General features: G+C 44.7%; 1 protein-coding gene across 1 annotated transcript in view; it reads right to left on the bottom strand.

Annotated features, from left to right (window-relative positions):
• LOC143767509 (uncharacterized) overlaps positions 1-19,027 on the bottom strand; it is a 95,985-nt gene extending 76,958 nt beyond the window's left edge. The window contains exons 1-6 of the mRNA XM_077255904.1: positions 18,918-19,027; positions 6,119-6,268; positions 5,810-5,989; positions 5,613-5,736; positions 5,436-5,533; positions 5,165-5,255 (exon numbers count right to left, since the gene is read on the bottom strand). Of these exons, the coding sequence (XP_077112019.1) occupies positions 5,165-5,255; positions 5,436-5,533; positions 5,613-5,736; positions 5,810-5,989; positions 6,119-6,268; positions 18,918-18,983 (709 nt within the window). The 5' untranslated portion in view covers positions 18,984-19,027. The remainder of the gene's footprint in view (positions 1-5,164; positions 5,256-5,435; positions 5,534-5,612; positions 5,737-5,809; positions 5,990-6,118; positions 6,269-18,917) is intronic.
• Positions 19,028-19,047: the final 20 nt, after the last annotated feature.

Raw genomic sequence — 19,047 nt, 5'->3', positions numbered from 1 at the left:
TGTGACTGTGTTGGGAGTGCGTGATGGGAGAGTGCTGAATGTGCTGGGGTGTAGTGGGAACCCCTTGATCTTGGTATACCGCTTCAGGGTGATTTGTGTGGAAAAGGTTTGGCTATCATTATACCCCTAATGGGGGCTTTGGTTGCCACTACTGTGAGGGGGGCAGTAGCTGGACGTGGCTTGCGACCCTCTTACAGAGCTTTTCAGCTCAGGAGTAGGAGCAATCAGACGCTGCAGTCTTCTGGCTCCTCTCTGTTGGGGTAACCCCTTGACACATGCCCTTAGTCATTGCACTGAACGAACTATTGACAAGTATTTTGTCATGCCTTGAATATATCAGCTGACTCAAACTGACCTACTGCAAGAATCAGGAAGTGGGAAGACTCCAAGTGCAGGTGTGGTATGATTAAACAGGGTCATTACTCATAGTGGTAGATTAGGTTCTACCTCACGTTCATTCCTCTTGGTGATCTCTTTTTCAATACATACATCCACCATGTTTCCCTGCCAAGTTTTTTCTTATGGTCTCCTCCTCTATTCAGTCGTTCAACCCTTTTTATGCCTTGTACTTTAAAGGCAGAACATCTCTTTTATGTACTAATGAAAAATGTTTTGATAAAACAGATAAGTGTCTTCAAATTCTGACTTTTAAAGGCCCATTGTACAGCTGACATATTGAATATTACAGTGGGTATAAGTGATCAAATAAACTACATATGTGGTATTACAATTAATATACCACATATACTCGAGTATAAGCAGAGTTTTTAAGCACATTTTTTATGCTGAAAAAGCCCCCCTCGGCTTAAACTCGGAGGAGGATCCCACAAGATGGAAGGGGTGTGGGCACAGTAGTCGCAGCAGCTGGCTTCCTGCAGCTGCCAGGAGATCACGTGTGCCCGCTAATTAAGGGAATGAATATTCACTGCCCTCCACTCCCAAGGGCGTAGAGAACAGTGAATATTCATTCCCTTTAGTAGCGGGCACACGTGAAAGCCCGGCCCACTGCAAGAAGCCGTCGGCTGCTGCTCCTGTGCCCGTTACTAAAGAGCAATGAATATTCACTGCTCTCTATGCACATAGTGCCAGCGTGGACAGCAGCGAGTATTCTGGCATCTGTCTTCTGCTTGTAAGCAGCGCATGACCTTCACTGCCATGTGTTGCTTACAAGCAAAAATCAGCTGCTGGCATCGGAAAAAGACACTGCAAGGGCACGCAGGGAAGGTAAGTAGAATGGTTTATTTTTTTTAATGTTTCTCTGATGGGGTCCATGCATACCAAGATAAGGATGAGGAGCCATGCATACCAGGATAGGGATGAGGAGGCCATGCACACCAGGATGGGGATGAGGTGGCCATGCATACCAATATAGGGATGAGGGGCCATGCAAACCAGGATAGTGATGAGGGGGCCATGCATACCGGGATAGGGATGAGGAGTAGTGATGAGTGAGTATACTCGTTGCTCGGGTTTTCCCGAGCACGCTCGGGTGGTCTCCGAGTATTTGTAACTGCTCAGAGATTTAATTTTCATTACCTCAGCTGCATGATTTACAGCTGATAGACAGCTTGAATACATGTGGGGATTCCCTAGCAACCAGGCAACCCCCACATGTACTCAGGCTGGCTAGCAGCCGTAAATCATGTCAACAAAAACTAAATCTCCAAGCAGCTACAAATACTCGGAGACCACCCGAGCGTGCTAGGGAAAACCCAAGCAACGAGTACACGCACTCATCACTAATGAGGGGGCCATGCATACCAGGATGGGGATGAGGTGGCCATGCATACCAATACAGGGATGAGGGGCCATGCAAACCAGGGTAGGGATGAGGAGGCCAAGCATACCAGTATAGGGATGAAGAGGCCATGCATACCAGTATTGGGATGAGGGGACAATGTATACCAGGCTTATACTCGAGTCAATACGTGTTCCCAGTTTTTTGTGGTAAAATTAGGTGCTTCTGCTTATACTCGAGTATATACGGTATATTTATATATCATACGTTTTATTTGTTCCAGACAAAAAAGCTGCTTGGTATTCTGCATGTGCTTTAAGCATGTGCAGACTGTGTGTTAACATTTGTATGAACCTTGTGTTGATAGCCTGGTGTCATTTGTACTTAGGGTTTCACTTAAAATACAGACTGGGCTAGAGGACAACTCCAATCGTAGGAGCTTTTCTGGCTACAAACCACACTGGTTTTGATAACATAGTTTTTGTCTTGGAATAATATGGGAATATGTTCTTTAATTCGTTTTCTAACCGCTCCAAGATGTGGACTGTATGTTGATACAGAAGTTACTGGGCTGTTCACATGATTCTTACCCACGATGCACGTTTTTTATCCTACAACATATCCTCTCTATTTTTTCCATTGACTAAATTCTCTGCTCTCTCTCTCTAAAGCCCATTGTGGATAATGCCGTCCTTTCAATCTATTTTTTATATCCTGCAATTCTGTTTTATATCGTGCTTCCAAAGTGCAATTTCGTTTGTACCTAAAAAAAATCCCCCACAGAAATATTTTTCACAACTTTTTTAAAGTAACCGGAGGTCGCATACAGTATTGAATTCGTTGCTGTCTCCTGAAAGGAGAGATTACTACATTCATGTCATAAACAAAACAGAGGGCGATATCCAGAAAATTAATCTTTCTTCTAATGACCCTGAATACATTTTAAATTAAAGTTGTTGATATTAATATATGACAAAAATTTGGATCCCAAAACCTCAGGTCCTTGCCATATTATCAGGAGCAGGTCGTCTATGAAACGACCATAGCACCTGATATAACCGGAGAAAGGATTGGCATCCGAAAAAATATAAATTTCTTCCCATCATGCCATAAAAATGTTGGCTATAGATGGTGAGAAACCCAACCCCATTGATGCTCCTTGTCATTGCAAATAAAATTCCCCATTAAATGAAAAATAATTATTACCCCATAGAAATGCTGTAGCCATAATAATGAAATCCTGAATCTGTGGTTGGTAAGAAAAATATTTTTTTTAAATTATGACGTAAGACTTGATTATGAGGGATGGACAGGTATAAGGAGACCACATCACACGTCATCCAAGAGCTAGTTGCTGAACATTTCGTTTTGTTCAGTGAAACTATTGCATGATTTGTGTTTCTGGTAAAACTTGGAAGATTAGCCACCAAAGGCTGGAGCAGGTAAAGGTCAACCCAGGTGCTAAGGTTTTCACCTAGGATCCCTATCCCTGCAACAACTGGTCTGAGCAGGGGAGGGGGTGGTGTTTATGCACTTTCGGCAAAGGGGAAATTCCTTGAGGGGTGTAGTTTGTAAAAATGAGGTCACTTGTGGGGTAGGGAGGTTCTGCTATTCTGGTACATCTGGGGGTCTGCAAATGGCAGTTTCTGACCACATATTGGGTATTGTCAGAGTCAGTAGATACTAGGGTATTGCAGTATAGAGCAAAAATCACGGTCTGCTATAAAGCTCAACACAGGCTGTTTTCATATTAAGGCCTTCATGTCATGGGTCTTCAGCAGATCCCCAGCTGTCATAACAACACATCGAGACCTCACAATTGGGTTGCAGTGGGGCAATGGGTACATGGAACGGCGGGCCCCTTGTTCGAGCATTTTGTATGCCATTGTCAGACACTGACAGGGGCATTTAAGAGGTTAACAGAAACAGGTGGAGATCGGCTTCACCACTGATATTAGAGGGAGATCCTAGCTGTGTATTACAACCATATGTGCCTGCAATAATGCAACCTCAGTTTCTGACCTCAGAGTCACCAAGACCAGAAGAATCATTTCAAAGTTATCATCACATAAAATTACACACATCAGATTTGAAAAACGGGGCCTGGTAAGGAACAACAAAAGTGGAAGCAGGGGTTAAATAAGAGGATCTTGGGCACTAACTAATGTAGAAGAAATAGAAAAAATACTGTGACTATAGACAATAACATCTACTAAAATGATCGCTCTCCATCCAACAGTCTTCATCGTGAATGATTTAGTAGCCAGTGATGAAATATCTCTGGGTAATTAGAGTACCGTATTTTGCGGGTTATAAGCCGCACCGGATTATAAGTCGCACCCCAAATTTTGACGTGAAAGATAGGAAAAAAACTTTGTTTAATAAAATGGTGGTGCTTCTTATAATCCATGCATCTTATTGCTTACCGGGGGTGGTGATCTCATCTCCCGAGATCTTGGTGCCGAGATCCCCATCTCCATCTGCGCATGCGCCTCCCCCAGCAGCCATTTTCCCGGAGTCCACCGCATAGTAAACCATGTATGTGCGGGGGCTCTGGGCTTCACAAAATGCCAGCAGAGCCCCCGCACCACCGACCACCTGCAGCGGCTCGCATCGAACACCCCCTCATCCCAGCCTGCGGCCTGCAGCAACGCTTCACTCTAGCATCCTCCAGCAGCGACCCTGGGACCCTGCTCCACCGCGGTGGTAAGGTATATCCGCATTATAAGACAACCCCCATTTTCCCCAAAAAATTTTGGGGAAAAAAGTTTATCTTACAATCTGAAAAATACGGTATGTGCTTGGGGGTCCTGGCAATCCAAACTATTGTAGGAGCTAAAAACTTCTGTCACACATATTGAGTTTCTAGAAGAGATATTAGACATTTAGAGATAACTGTATAAAATAGTACACAGCTGAGTTGTCTTAGATTTAGGTCTCAGACATTCAGCAGAGGCAATGGAGACCTTTCTTCAAGATCACCAAGGAGTTTCAGTCTCACCGCCACCACCATCATATCACATCCCTAACAATTACATGAGAGAGATAGTATCCAACCAAGTACTCTGAAAAAAAATGGACAAGAGCAGTCTCACTGTGAAAGCGCCATTAGTAACAGAAGGAAACTACCTTTTTCATCTTCACTAAGACAGCACCTGAGCTAAAGGTTTCTCACCTAGGACAAGAAACCACAGATGCAGTAGGGAAGGGAAAACTTTTTATACCTACTGGTTTCCTGTCCTGGGTGGGTGAACTCTCTTTAATCCTGATGCTATCACGGGTAAAAGAAAATAATCCTCATTGATGTCCAAATTCCATAAGCACATGTTATCACCAATAAAAGTATCACAATTTCATTACTATTTAATTAGTATTTTGACTGAAGGTGGGAATTTGTCTTATCTGCATTTAGTGGTTACTACTCACCTGGGTAGTCATATGTAGGAATCTCCTCTTTACACCACTCATCACCAATCACATAGGTCTCTATAGTATTAATATGGGTCAAATCTTCATCCTGGAACAAATATTGTAAAAGTCACATCTATGATCAGCTCTAATCCTGCCATCTCCTCCGTTCTCATTACCCAAGTATAAAAACATATAATACTGATGGATAAACCAAGACTGAACACAAGACCTTCACAGCCATCTACACATCATAGGGGAGATCTCATGACACCTTCTCTCCATCTACCTGATGATCCTGAGGAAGATCGAGATCTTCTTGTTTACAGTCCTGTGGAAGAAGAGGACGGGGACATCTCTCTGGTGTTGTCCTATTACTAGATAGAACTGGAGGAAACACATACAGGGACTGAATTCATTGTTTACATACAGATAATTATAGGCCGTGTGTATTTTGTCCTATTACCTGGTGATGTGAGGGGCTGGGGAACCTCCATCATGACGTCCTTGTACAGATCTTTGTGTTCTTCTAAATACTCCCACTCCTCCATGGAGCAATAGATGGCAACATCCTGACACCTTATAGGAACCTGACACATACAATGATACCATCATCCCCTGATCCCTTCATAGCGTTACTGTATAATATCCCAGCAGTGTTACCTCTCCAGTCAGCAGCTCAATCATCTTGTAGGTGAGTTCTAGGATCTTCTGGTCATCGATATCATCATATATGAGGGGGTAAAGTTCAGGCCCTGTGATTGGGCTCAGGGGTCTTTCCCATCCCTCAGACACAGGGGCCTGACAGAGCTCACTAGAGGTCTTCTTCACTACTGTGTAATCCTGGTTATGGAGAGACACATTAATAAATCTCCCTACAGACATTTCCAGAGTCCTCACCTCTCCAATTCCTTCCATCCGATATTCCCATTGATAAGAATGATGTCATGTGACGTCATCAGAATCTCTCACCTCTCCAGTAAGCCGGAAGAGGATCTCTAGGGTGAGGTGTAATATCTTCTCCACCATCTTGTCCATGTTTCTATCCATCTTTGATGGGTCAACCAGGAAAATTCTCTTATATTGAAGATCTCCACTGAGAGGATCTGATATTGTAGAGAGCTGAATGGTTAGAAGATGAGCCGATGTAACATCATAAAGAACCCATGTAATAATACAATAACTGGGGATGATAAGGGAATATTTAAGACAATATAATGTGTAGATGTTGTATTGTCTTATTGTGGGGACTGGTTGCTCTAGTGGAGTGATTATTTATCATCTACCGATGGCTGGAAAATCCCTTAGCTGTGTTGTAACTACACCGTGTTCCAAATTATTATGCAAATTATATTTTTCTCGGATTTTCCTAAATGGTTGGTGTAAATGACAGTCAGTCTAATAAAAGTCATCATCCGTTAGATTATACATCGAATTTTATTGAAGAAACCTCCCAATGATAACAGTATAATCTCCAAAATGAATAAAAACTCAAAATGCACTGTTCCAAATTATTAGGCACAGTAGAATTTCTAAGCATTTGATATGTTTTAAAGAACTGAAAATGCTCATTTGTGGAATTTGAAGCATTAGGAGGTCACATTCACTATACAAAAAAAAAGCTATTTAACTCCAAAACATCCTAACAGGCCAAGTTAGTTATATCACCTTCACAATTCTTGCATCCATTGAACTTGTGAGTTTTTGGAGAGTTTCTGCTTGTATTTCTTTGCATGAAGTCAGAATAGCCTCCCAGAGCTGCTGTTTTGATGTGAACTGCCTCCCACCCTCATAGATCTTTTGCTTTATGAAACTCCAAAGGTTCTCTATAGGGTTGAGGTCAGGGGAAGATGGTGGCCACACCATGAGTTTATCTCCTTTTATGCCCATAGCAGCCAATGATTCAGAGGTATTCTTTGCAGCACGAGATGGTGCATTGTCATGCATGAAGATGATTATGCTCCTGAAGGCACGTTTCTGCTTTTTACACCATGGAAGAAAGTTGTCAGAAACTCTATATACTTTGCAGAGGTCATTTTCACACCTTCAGGAATGTTAAAGGGCCCTACCAGCTGTTTCTCCATGATTCCGGCCCAAAACATGACTCCTCCACCTCCTTGTTGACGTCACAGCCTTGTTGGGACATGGTGGCCATGCACCAACCATCCACTACTCCATCCATCTGGACCATCCAGGGTTGCTCGAAACTCATCAGTAAACAAGACTGTTTGGAAATTAGTCTTCATGTATGTCTGGGCCCACTGCAACAATTTCTGCTTGTGAACACTGTTTAGGGGTGGCCGAATAGTAGGTTTATGCACCACCAGCTTCAAATAACTGTTTGCTGCTTTGTAATGGTATTTTGGCAGCTGCTCTCTTAATCCAATGAATTGTCTGGCAGAAACCTTCCTCATTATGCCTTTATCTGCATGAACTCTGTCTGTGCTCTGTTTCAGTCACAAATCTCTTCACAGTATGATGATAACTTTTAAGTTTTTGTGAAATATCTAATGTTTTCATACCTTGTCCAAGGCATTGCACTATTTAACACTTTTCAGCAGCAAAGAGATCCTTTTTAGTTCCCGTATTGCTTGAAACCTGTGGCCTGCTTAATAATGTGAAACATCATTTTTAAGTAGCTTTCCTTTAATTAGAATCACCTTTAAAACTAATTATCACGTGTTTAAGATGGATTTCAGTGATACATTGAGCCCTGAGACACAATACCATCCATGAGTTTATTTGAAAAACAAAACAACTAAATCTTTATGACACAAATCCAATTTGCATAATAATTTGGAACACGGTATATTAATCAGCATAGATCCTAACAGTCATGAATCCTAGACCCAAATCTGAGACTTTATCCCTGCCATGGGCAGTGAGCCACGTGTCCCGGCACATCCTCCTTAGAGCAGCACTGCGTTGCGTGAGCACTGACAAACTGAGCAGGTGTGAGTGTCCCCTAATAAGACAGAAGTGGTTTATCCCCACCCTGACTTATTTCCTGCATGCACAAAGCGCTCAATGAAAGACATGTGCTGAATAGAAGCTTCGACACAGCTGAGGCTTCTATTAGACTATCAGACACAGAGCTGCAAGGTCCTGGCTGACCCACATCAGCTCTGCCACTGGGTGTGTCATGGGTGTACTGCGACAAAGAGGAGTCAGAAGACTGCAGCATTTGATTTCTCCTTCTCCTGCACTGATTATAAACACTTCACTTTCATATTAAATGGTGCAGTTTTCTTTTAGCAGTGCAGGGGTTAATCTGCTCAGTTGAGAGCTCCTGGAAGCTTTCCTACACTAAGGCTCAGCTGTTCACTGTTAGCCACTCCCATCTCCTATATAATCTGGGCCCTGGCTAGCACTCATTGTCAGAGCTACCTATTGCTGCATGGCTGGAGGTTGTTGGTGGTTATTATTGAAGAAGGCGTTTGGTGGATTTATCTGTGACTGTTGCTAGATTTTGAGTGTGTGATAATTCCCTTTCTTCTGCTAACACCATCCTCCACTCTGCAGTGCATTTCTCTGTGGTTTGTGTTATTATATTTGTATGATTGGCTTATATAAATGAATTCAAGTCTCCAGGTCCAGATGAATTACATCCTAGGGTACTGAAGGAGATAGCAGAGGAATTTATTGAAACACTATCCATAATCTTTGATGTAAATACTTTTAAGCCTAACGATGACAAAAGTATTCTCGGAGTACTTTATTGGCTAAGCTGAAAAAAATATATGTTTGCAAGCTTTCAGAGCACAGCGGCTCCTTCTTCAGGCATGATTACCAATTAATTAATTAGACAAAAGCATAATATTTAAGAGATATTACAGAATACCATTACCGTATTTTTCGGACCATAAGACGCACTTTTTTCCTCCAAATTTGGGAGGAAAGTCTGGGGTGCGTCTTATGGTATGGATGTAACATGTGGAGAGGGGGCAGTGACGGAGTGGAATCGCACTGGGATCACACTCGCAGGAGGCAGAAAAATGTCCCCGCTGCAGGAATGTGGGGCTGGGGAAACCACATGGTGCAGATGCTTAAAGTGAAGGAATATTCATTAGCTGCTTCCCCGCCCAACTGTCAGCACCGAGCAGTGAGCGGAAGCAGCAAATGAATACTCCTTCACTTAAACAACGGACACAAATGGTTTCCCCAGTGCCGGATTCTTGGCTGGGGAGATCGTGTGTCCGGTGGAGGGGACAGGAGAGGGTGCCACAAAAAGGATCGCATACCTGACAGCACAGCCCCAGCCAGGGCAGTCCTGAATGCCGAACCTGTGTGAGGTCATGAAGAGGGCGGACTGGAGCATCACATGACAGCACAAAGCCCTCCCTCCTGTCATCACAGGTCCTTCAGACACCGCACTAGAATTTGCAAGCTTCCTCTTATGACCTATGGAGAGGTAATAAGAGGGAGGGCTCTGTGCAGTCATGGGATGCTCCAGCTCTTCTTTACCTCACCACAGCATGGCTGGCTGGCTGGCTGCAGGACCTGCACAAGTAAGAATGAATTAGGACATGCTGGGAGTTATAGTTCTCCCATGGGATCTTAAAGCAGCATTCCAGTGTTATTTTTCAGTGCTGGAGTGGTGCTTTAAATATAAGCCCTGTGCCCCCATTCTTATAGTCACTCTCCAGCGTCTTCATATACAGTGCCTTGTGAAAGTATTTGGCTCCCTTGAACTTTTCAACCTTTTCCCACATATCATGCTTCAAACATAAAGATACCAAATGTAAATTTTTGGTGAAGAATCAACAAGTGGAACACAATAGTGAAGTTGAACAAAAGTTATTGGTTATTTAAAATTTTTGTGGAAATTCAAAACCGAAAAGTGGGGCGTGCAATATTATTCGGCCCCTTTACTTTCAGTGCAGCAAACTCACTCCAGAAGTTCATTGTGGATCTCTGAATGATCCAATGTTGTCCTAAATGCCTAATGATGATAAATATAATCCACCTGTGTGTAATCAAGTCTCCGTATAAATGCACCTGCTCTGTGATAGTCTCAGGGTTCTGTTTGAAGCACAGAGAGCATCATGAAGACCAAGGAACACAACAGGCAGGTCTGTGATACTGTTCTGGAGAAGTTTAAAGCTGGATTTGGATACAAAATGATTTCCAAAACTTTAAACATCCCAAGGAGCACTGTGCAAGCGATCATATTGAAATGGAAGGAGTATCATACCACTGCAAATCTACAAAGACTCGGCCGTCCCTCTAAACTTTCATCTCAAACAAGGAGAAGACTGATCAGAGATGCAGCCAAGAGGCCCCTGATCACTCTGGATGAACTGCAGAGATCTATAGCTGAGGTGGGACATTCTGTCCATAGGACAACAACCAGTCGTACACTGCACAAATCTGGCCTTTATGGAAGAGTGGAAAAAAGAAAGCCATTTCTCAAAGATATCCATAAAAAGTGTGTTTAAAGTTTGCAACAAGTCACTTGGAAGACAGATCAAACATGTGGAAGAAGGTGCTCTGGTCAGATGAAACCAAAATCGAACTTTTTGGCAACCATGCCAAATGATATGTTTGGTGTAAGGCAACAAAGCTCATCTCCCTGAACACACCATCCCCACTGTCAAACATGGTGGTGCAGCATCATGGTTTGGGCCTGCTTTTCTTCAGCAGGGACAGAGAAGATGGTTAAAATTGATGGGAAGATGGATGGAGCCAAATACTGGACCATTCTTGAAGAAAACCTGTTGGAGTCTGCAAAAGACCTGAGACTGGGATGGAGATTTGTCTTCCAACAAGACAATGATCCCAAACATAAAGCAAAATCTACAATGGAATGGTTCACAAATAAACGTATCCAGGTGTTAGAATGGCCAAGTCAAAGTCCAGACCTCAATTCAATCGAGAATCTGTGGAAAGAGCTGAAAACTGCTGTTCACAAACGATCTCCATCAAACCTCACTGAGCTCTAGCTGTTTGCCAAGGAAGAATGGGCAAGAATTTCAGTCTCTCAATATACAAAACTGATAGAGACATACCCCAAGCGTCTTGCAGCTGTAATCGCAGCAAAAGTATTAAGTTAAAGGGGCCAAATAATATTGCACGCCCCACTTTTCAGTTTTTCAATTTCCACAAAAATGTAAAATAAGCAACAAATTTCAGTCAACTTCACAATTGTGTTCCACTTATTGTGATTCTTCACAATAATTCAATGTACATTTGGTATCTTTATGTTTGAAGCATGATATGTGGGAAAAGGTTGAAAAGTCCCAGGGGGCCGAATACTTTCGCAAGGCATTGTAGTCATAAGAAGAGGGAGTAACATTAGGTTCTCGCCCCCTCCTCTTTTATTCAAGGCCACCTTTCGTTACTTAAGTATTTTAGCTGAAATAGCACATCTAGCAAGTTAACTCTCAAAGTGACAATTAGTATAAAATTATTCTTACAAGCCATCAGGAGATGGCTAGAGAGCAGAGAGGAGTGGTAAGGAGACAGCCTGAGAGCAGAGAGGTGTGTCGAGGAGATGGCCTGAAGAAAGAAGAGAGCTGAGCAGCCGGCCTAAGGGCCAAAAGGAACACTGAGGAGAAGGCCTGAGGACAAAGAGCGGTGAGAAGATGGCATGAGAGCAGAGAGAAAAGCTGAGGAGATGGCCTCATGGGCACACAGAAACGTGTACAGGACACAGCCTGAGGGGAGAGGAGCGCTGAGGAGATGGTGTGAGGAAGAGAAGGACTGTAGTGATGAGCGAGTACCGTAATATTCGTAATTGCTATACTCGTAATGAGTACTTTGTAAAAATCGCGTATTCGTTCCAAATAGCGAGTGCAATGCAAGTCAATGAGAAATACGAGTAATTTTCTTCTGGACCCTACAAAAGGGGTCTGGGGGCCTGAGTAAAAGGCTAAAATGGATGGGAAAGTGATGAAACAGAATGGGAAGAGCCTGGAGAATATGCCTGCATGCATTTCTGACTCACATATGGTTTCTGGGAATAAGTTTGTTGCAGTATTACGTCACTTTTACAGATACACAAGAACAACTACCAAACCTAACCTAAATTGCATTTAACACACCAAAAAGGTTAAGAAACAGTTTTTCCTGCAAAATCACTTGTATATAAGGCTAAATAAACCAGAGAAACAAAAAATATCCATTTTACCATTTGTTCACACGTACTGTTGTATTTTTTTTTTCACCTTTTACAATTGGGAGGGCACTGACTTAAACATTTTGTAGGTCCCTCTGTCATACATCATTTTTAGGTAGCTATTCCCCAGCACTTTACAAGGCCAGCTACAATGTACCAGTAGGTATGTTGATCTTTGACCTAGGAGGCCTCAGGTGGCCTTGTAACATGCATTTGGTGGGACTGCTGTTACATTTGAACTTTCCCTCCCTCATTTATACTCAGATAGTGGAATACATATTCCATAGCAGTTTACAATGTGCCCATTGTAGGTTTTGGCTTCACCGTCCTCCTCCCGCCCTTCCTCTACCTCCATGTGATTCTGTGGCCTTAAATTCAAATGCTCAGAGGGCCTGCAGTAGGCAGGAAACCTGAGTTTAGTGAGAGCCCTCACGTGGCCCTGTAACATACGTTTGGAAGTGCCCCCCTCTAGAGATTTTGGAGAGCCCTCTTGTGTACATTTGAGAGTGCCTTCACTTATTCATATTGTCTCTCACTCAATTATTTAACTGATTTAAGGGCAGAGACTACATGGAAAAAGGGAAAGCGTCATGGAGTATTAGAAGGTAGCAGTGAGTGCAGCCTGCGATCCTCAGGTTTGGGTGAACTCTGTGTACCAGAAAAATAAATCTGCACTAGTCAACTGGATGATGAGCTCAGTTATATCTCTTGGTCGAGTGCAGAATGTGCATCATATTTCAAAAAATTACTCCTGGGGGCTGTGTCATAGATGCAGTAAGATACCATGACAAGGGCCTCCCTTGACAAACATCTACGCTGGTCTACTGTAGTAGTTGTGGGCCTCAATACAAGTTTTCAGAGGGCCATCATTCAGTCATCATTAGTCAGTGTACATTTATATTTAATATGTATCCACTATCTCAGTCACAATGTTGCATGCAGCGCCCCAGAGTCCTGGTCGTTGCAGTAATGTCGCTCTGCCACTAAGGGGAGTGATGTTATGTCTGATTGCACTAAAGGAGTTCACCTGACCAGGTATCACAGTCACACATTACACTTCACACTCTGGCCACCAGGGGGAGCAAAGGGTTCTATGTATTAGGCCACTCCTCACACTCTGGTAAAACTGGGGGTTGGATAGGAAGTTAGGGAGAAGCTGACTGGGTTTTGCCCAGGCAACATCCTGTGATAGAGGGAGTTACTGGGAAGATCCAGGGGGGTCTCTGTCAGGGGTGGGATCCTGACAGTGGCCTAGCGAAAAGGACAGATCGTTACGGAGCCGCGCCTGCACCCGTTGCGGCGCCGCGCCTGCACCCGTTGCGGCGGCATCTTAAGAAAGGACACGAAGCGAGGTTTATTGTGGAGAAGTGAGAATCGAGATCACAGCACAAAGGAGAAGAGAACCAGTAGGAGTCGTGCCCTAAGATCGTGGCAACATCCTACTGAGGCGCGTAGACGGTGTCCGGAACGCCGAGGAAGTATTGGGCTCCACGCATTACTTCAAACCGCGGCAGGACAGTTAATTATAGGTTGGCTGCCTCACCTAAATCACCTAATGAAGACAACGGAGGCAATTGTGGGAGAGGGGCGTCTCTAGGGTCCCTATAAAATAACTCCAGGCCTACCCCGTCATACGGGTGCGTCCTAGCCATATCATCTGGGGGACGGAGAGAGAAAGAACTTCAGAAACATACACGACAGTTGTGAGGACTATCCCGTGGTGCTCAGCAGGGAAGTACTACAACACCCAGGTGCTAGTAGGTAGGCTACTGATTTCCACCTGCAAAGGGAACTCTGGATGTGCCTTTGGACCGGCCGGTCTCAGCCAGCCCTGTTAGCAGTGCTCTGGATTGTGGATCCCGAAGCCTTCAGTAAAGAGACTGCAACCCTGTGTCCTCGTTATTTACTGCGACCTATACCACCACCTACACCTTTCATTGGACGCCCCTTAGCAGGGTCACGGACCAGGTCTAGCCACCGTGACAACCCCAGGACCGAGACAGAGAGGCCCGGTACCGAGTACCCCGCGGCCCTGCGTCTGGGGGCGCTCCATTGCACAACCCAGCAATGATTTTTTGACAGATAGGGGATACATATTCAATAGAAATCTACAGTCACCCTATCTCAATCACAATGTGGGACAACCTGTCACAAGGGCCTCCAATGACAAATATTAGTTTGTTAGGACCACTCTACATTGAAGATTTGTCCACTGCACAATGTGCATAGGATTTGTAAAAATTAGCCCAATGGGCTGAGTCATGGTTGACGCAGGAAGCCACCATCCCAAGGGGCCTCCAAACACAAATAGTAGTTAGGCTGGAGTAGGAACACTGTCCCGGTTTGTCCACTGCACAATGTGCATAGGGATTGTAAAATGGGCTGAGTCATGGTTGACGAGGGAAGGAAACGGGTTTTTATGGGAAGGGGTTGACGTTAACAGCAGTAGCATGAATCAGCATTTTAGGTGAATTTAGGTTGGCTTGCTGTCATCTGGAGGGATTGCAAACTGTGGAGATATCCAGTCCTTGTTGAATTTAAGAATAAGTCTGTCTGCATTTTCCGTGGAGAAGCGTGTGCGCCTATCAATAATGATTGACCCAGCGGTACTGAAAACATTCTCTGGCATCACACTAGCAGCTGGGCAGGCCAGCACCTCCAAGGCATATAAGGAAAGGTCAGGCCAAGTGTTCAGCTTGCACACTCAATAATTAAAGGGAACTGAAGCGTCAGAGTGGACGCACGTAGGGTCACTTAAGTACTTAAGGCCATGTTCTGCAACTTCTCTCTCCTTGGCATTGCTATAGGCACAGATAGCCCTTGCTGTTGTGCTGGTTTATTGAAAATTGCCCAATTTGTGCACATTTTCCCCCCACCTCTGTTGGACCTGGTGTTCGTGTCTCTCCCCATTATCCCTTGGTGTTGAAAACAGTCGCTACCTCTGCCACTAGCATTGTCTGAGGGTGATGTTTTCAGCAACTGATCTACAATGGCCCTCTTGAACGACTCCATTGTAAAATTCTTTAGTGACTCCAAAACGAGAGAAGGACATTTCTCCTTATACCGTGGATCGAGAAAGGTGGCCAACCAGCATTGGTTGTTGGATAAAATGTGTATCACGCAAGGGTCTTGCCACAGACACCTACACATGAACTATGCCATGTGAGCCAAGCTACAAAAAGGCAAATGTTCTGTGTCCTCAACAGTAGAAACAGTACCCATCCTCTCCTCACACTGACTCGCCTCCTCCTCCACCTCCTCTTCTCCAGCCCATCCAGGCTGCCCCCTCTGTAGCATTAGGAGTACCCTCGGTAGCACAGAAAGAAAGTCCTCTCTCTCTTCACCCAATGTTGCCTCAGAATATTGGCTGGGCTGGGTAGTATCACCCATTGTGAAATCTGTCACCATACCAACATGCTGGGCACTCAAAGCTTCCTCTTTGAAATTATGCAATGATTGTTTCAAGAGACACAGCAGCGGGATGGTTACGCTGATAATAGCCTGATCACCGTTCACGAGGTTGGTGCAATACTCAAAGTTCTCAAGAACCTCACAAATGTCAGCGATCCACACCCACTCGACAGTTGTTATGTATGGTGGCTAACTCTCAGTCTGCTGGGTATGTTGAAGATGGTATTCAGCTACTGCCATCTGCTGCTCACTAATGCCCGCCAACATATGATAAATTGAGTTCCATCGCGTGGCCAGGTCGCCAATGAGTTGGTGCTTTTGCAGCGCTATAAGACCAGCAAAAGCGGTAGAGGAATGGCGGAAATGGGCACTAATACGGTTCTCGAGTAAGCACGGCAAGCCAGGGTAAGGTAACTTTTCAGAAATTTCTGAACAGCTAGGTTCAGTGCGTGAGCCATGCATGGCACATGTACCAGCTTGCTGACCTTTAAAGCCGCCACCAGGTTATGCCCATTATCTCAGACTTCCAGACCGGGAACATTTTCCAGGAACACAGTGGATGCATCAAGCTTCTTCTGACCCGACACACACTCAGTGCTTTTTCTCGCACCACTGACAAAGCCATGTCCACGTCCTTGTCCATTAACAGGCTTTTTTGGCATTTTGGATTTTGTTAACAGATTTTCAGATGTTGATGGCACAAGCCAAGCTAGCTGTCACAGCCAAAATAGTTGCCAAAATGACCTGGTGCGTGCTTGGTAGCATGCAGTAGGAAATGTTTGGACTACTGCTTTGCGTAGGGCACTAACCGCCTTTTTAAGTGGACTAATGTGAACAGCAGAAGCCAGGCTGTGACCACAAAAACAGCAGGGAAAATGGCCTGGTGCGTGCTTGGGAGCAGGCAGCAGGAAGTGTTTGGACTACTGCATTGTGTAGGGCACTAACCGCCTTTTTAAGTGGACTAATGTGGACAGCAGAAGCCAGGCTGTGACCACAAAAACAGCGGGGAAAATGACCTGGTGCGTGCTTGGTAGCATGCAGTAGGAAATGTTTGGATTACTGCTTTGCGTAGGGCACTAACCGCCTTTTTAAGTGGACTACTGTATTGTGGACAGCAGAAGCCAGGCTGTGACCACAAAAACAGCATGGAAAATGGCCTGGTGCATGCTTGGGAGCAGGCAGTAGGAAATGTTTGGACTACTGCATTGTGTAGGGCACTAACCGCCTTTGTAAGTGGACTAATGTGGACAGCAGAAGCCAGGCTCTGACCCCAAACACAGCGGGGAAAACAGACTGGTGTTTTTTTTTTTAAAAAAAAGGCAGCACTAAATGCTAGTACTCTGTGTGCTGGAAAAATATTGCTTTGCCTCTAACAAGAGCTGTTTTAAGTTGGACACTGGAAGAACACTTTAACCTCTCCCTACCTAATACACAATCTCTCCCTCCCTGTACTCTGACTTTGTTGTGTCTTCAGCTCCGAAAAGAGCTATTTTTTGATGGCATTATGGATCTAGTGACTGGCTCCTTTAAACTGTCCCTGCTCAAGTATCTCTCTCTCCCTACTCTTCACTGACCTAGTATACACTGCAGGTAGCCCTGAAAAGGGCTTTTGTGTTATCAAGAGGCCTAAAGACTCTCCCTAGCAGCTGAGAGATCTCTCCTTATGCTTGTAGAATGCAGGCTCTGGATGCAATGTGCACAAAATGGTGGCGGCAGGGCTTAAATAGACCCTATAATGCTGGGCGGCCAGCCAATCACAGTAATGCAACAACCAAGATGTCTGCAGCATTACTGTGATTGGTTAAGAATCCCAGCATGTTTAGTGGCTGCAAAGGAGGCGCCAAAACTGCACAGCTGGGCATCCGAATATAGCGAGGCGAGTACACAAATACGAGTAACGAGTAACTGGAATACCGTACTATCCATAGTATCGAATACACTCGCTCATCACTAAGAAGATGGGCTGAAGACAGAGAGCAGCACTGACGGCAGGGTAAAGCACTGAGAAGATAGCCTGAAGACAGATGAGCAGATGGCCTGAGGACAGATCGGAGCCCTGAAGAGACGTCCTAAGGTCAAAGATGAGCACGCAGAAACAGCTTGAGGGCAGATAATAGCTTAGGCTACGTTCACATTTGCGGCCAGCGCCGCAGCGTCGGGCGCCGCAGCGGCGCCGCATGCGTCATGCGCCCCTATATTTAACATGGGGGCGCATGGACATGCGTTGTGCTGCGTTTTGCGCCGCATGGCCGCAAGCGTTGGACGCAAGAAACGCTTCAAGTTGCATTTTTTTTGCGTCCAACTTGCGGGCAAAAACGACGCATGCGGCGCAAAACGCAGCGTTTTAGCGTGCGTTTTGCCGCGTTTTTGTTTGCGTTGTGCGCTGCGGCGCCGACGCTGCGGCGCACAACGCAAATGTGAACGTAGCCTTAGAGGAGATGGCCTGAGGGCAGAAAGGAGCACTGAGCTGATGAGCTTGGACTGATAGAAGGAAGAAAGTAAGTTTGAAACATGCTGGGCAGAAAGTTGATTGAGCTCATTATAGTCAGTGGGGCTAGTCTGGCTGTGTGTTCAATGAGATATCAGTCCCAGGCTGCTTTCCATTGTTCTGCTCCAATAATGGACAGGACAACAAAAAGGTTTAGCGGTAGTGTAAACACAGCTTTCAGGGGTTGTCCATCACATCTTAATGTTTTCCTAATGTCGCCAAGAGAGAATGAACGTGCACCTCATATTCTGGCCCAATTTCTCTTCTCGACAATTTAGGAGGTATAGATTAGGATTCTCAGGCAGCCTGTCCCTTATGAGCTCACATCTCGCTTATTGTAGGAGCTCTTAAATTCCGCAGACGCTGTGATCAGCAGTAATGGTCACTTCCAGATGGGTAATCAGACCATGGCCAACTTGTTATGTGATCACAATGTACTGATGGTTGCCGTGGCAATGGAAAATTAAGAATAGTTCAGGATTTGGGAAAAAGAAAACATAAAACTATTTTTTCCCAGGAAATATTTGATATCACAATAATTGTACATTATATGATGATAACTGTCGGTAAGTGCGGTATCTGTACCTCAAATGTCAACAAAAGACCACAGATCCCATAAAATGAAAACCTAAATACATTGATAAAGAGGAAACAGAAATGTTGGGACTCAAGAATTGCAGTGATGTAAAACTTCATAATTTGCCGAAGGGAATAATGTCCCTTTCCCCCAGTAATGGGGAATCTCCAGCACCTACCTCCACCTGCAGAGCCGAACACCAGATGTTCTGTGCGCACAGGACCTGTGATGAGGTCACAGTCATGTGATCAGTCACATGGAGGGGAGGAGTCAAGGGTCACATGATCAGGGGCCGCAGTGTGTGCTGG

Source organism: Ranitomeya variabilis, chromosome 4 (genome assembly GCF_051348905.1).
Source record: "Ranitomeya variabilis isolate aRanVar5 chromosome 4, aRanVar5.hap1, whole genome shotgun sequence".
In the NCBI taxonomy this organism is placed as follows: domain Eukaryota; kingdom Metazoa; phylum Chordata; class Amphibia; order Anura; family Dendrobatidae; genus Ranitomeya; species Ranitomeya variabilis.
The sequence above is the reverse complement of the archived record's forward strand: the minus strand, read 5'-3'. Positions and strand labels throughout refer to the sequence as shown.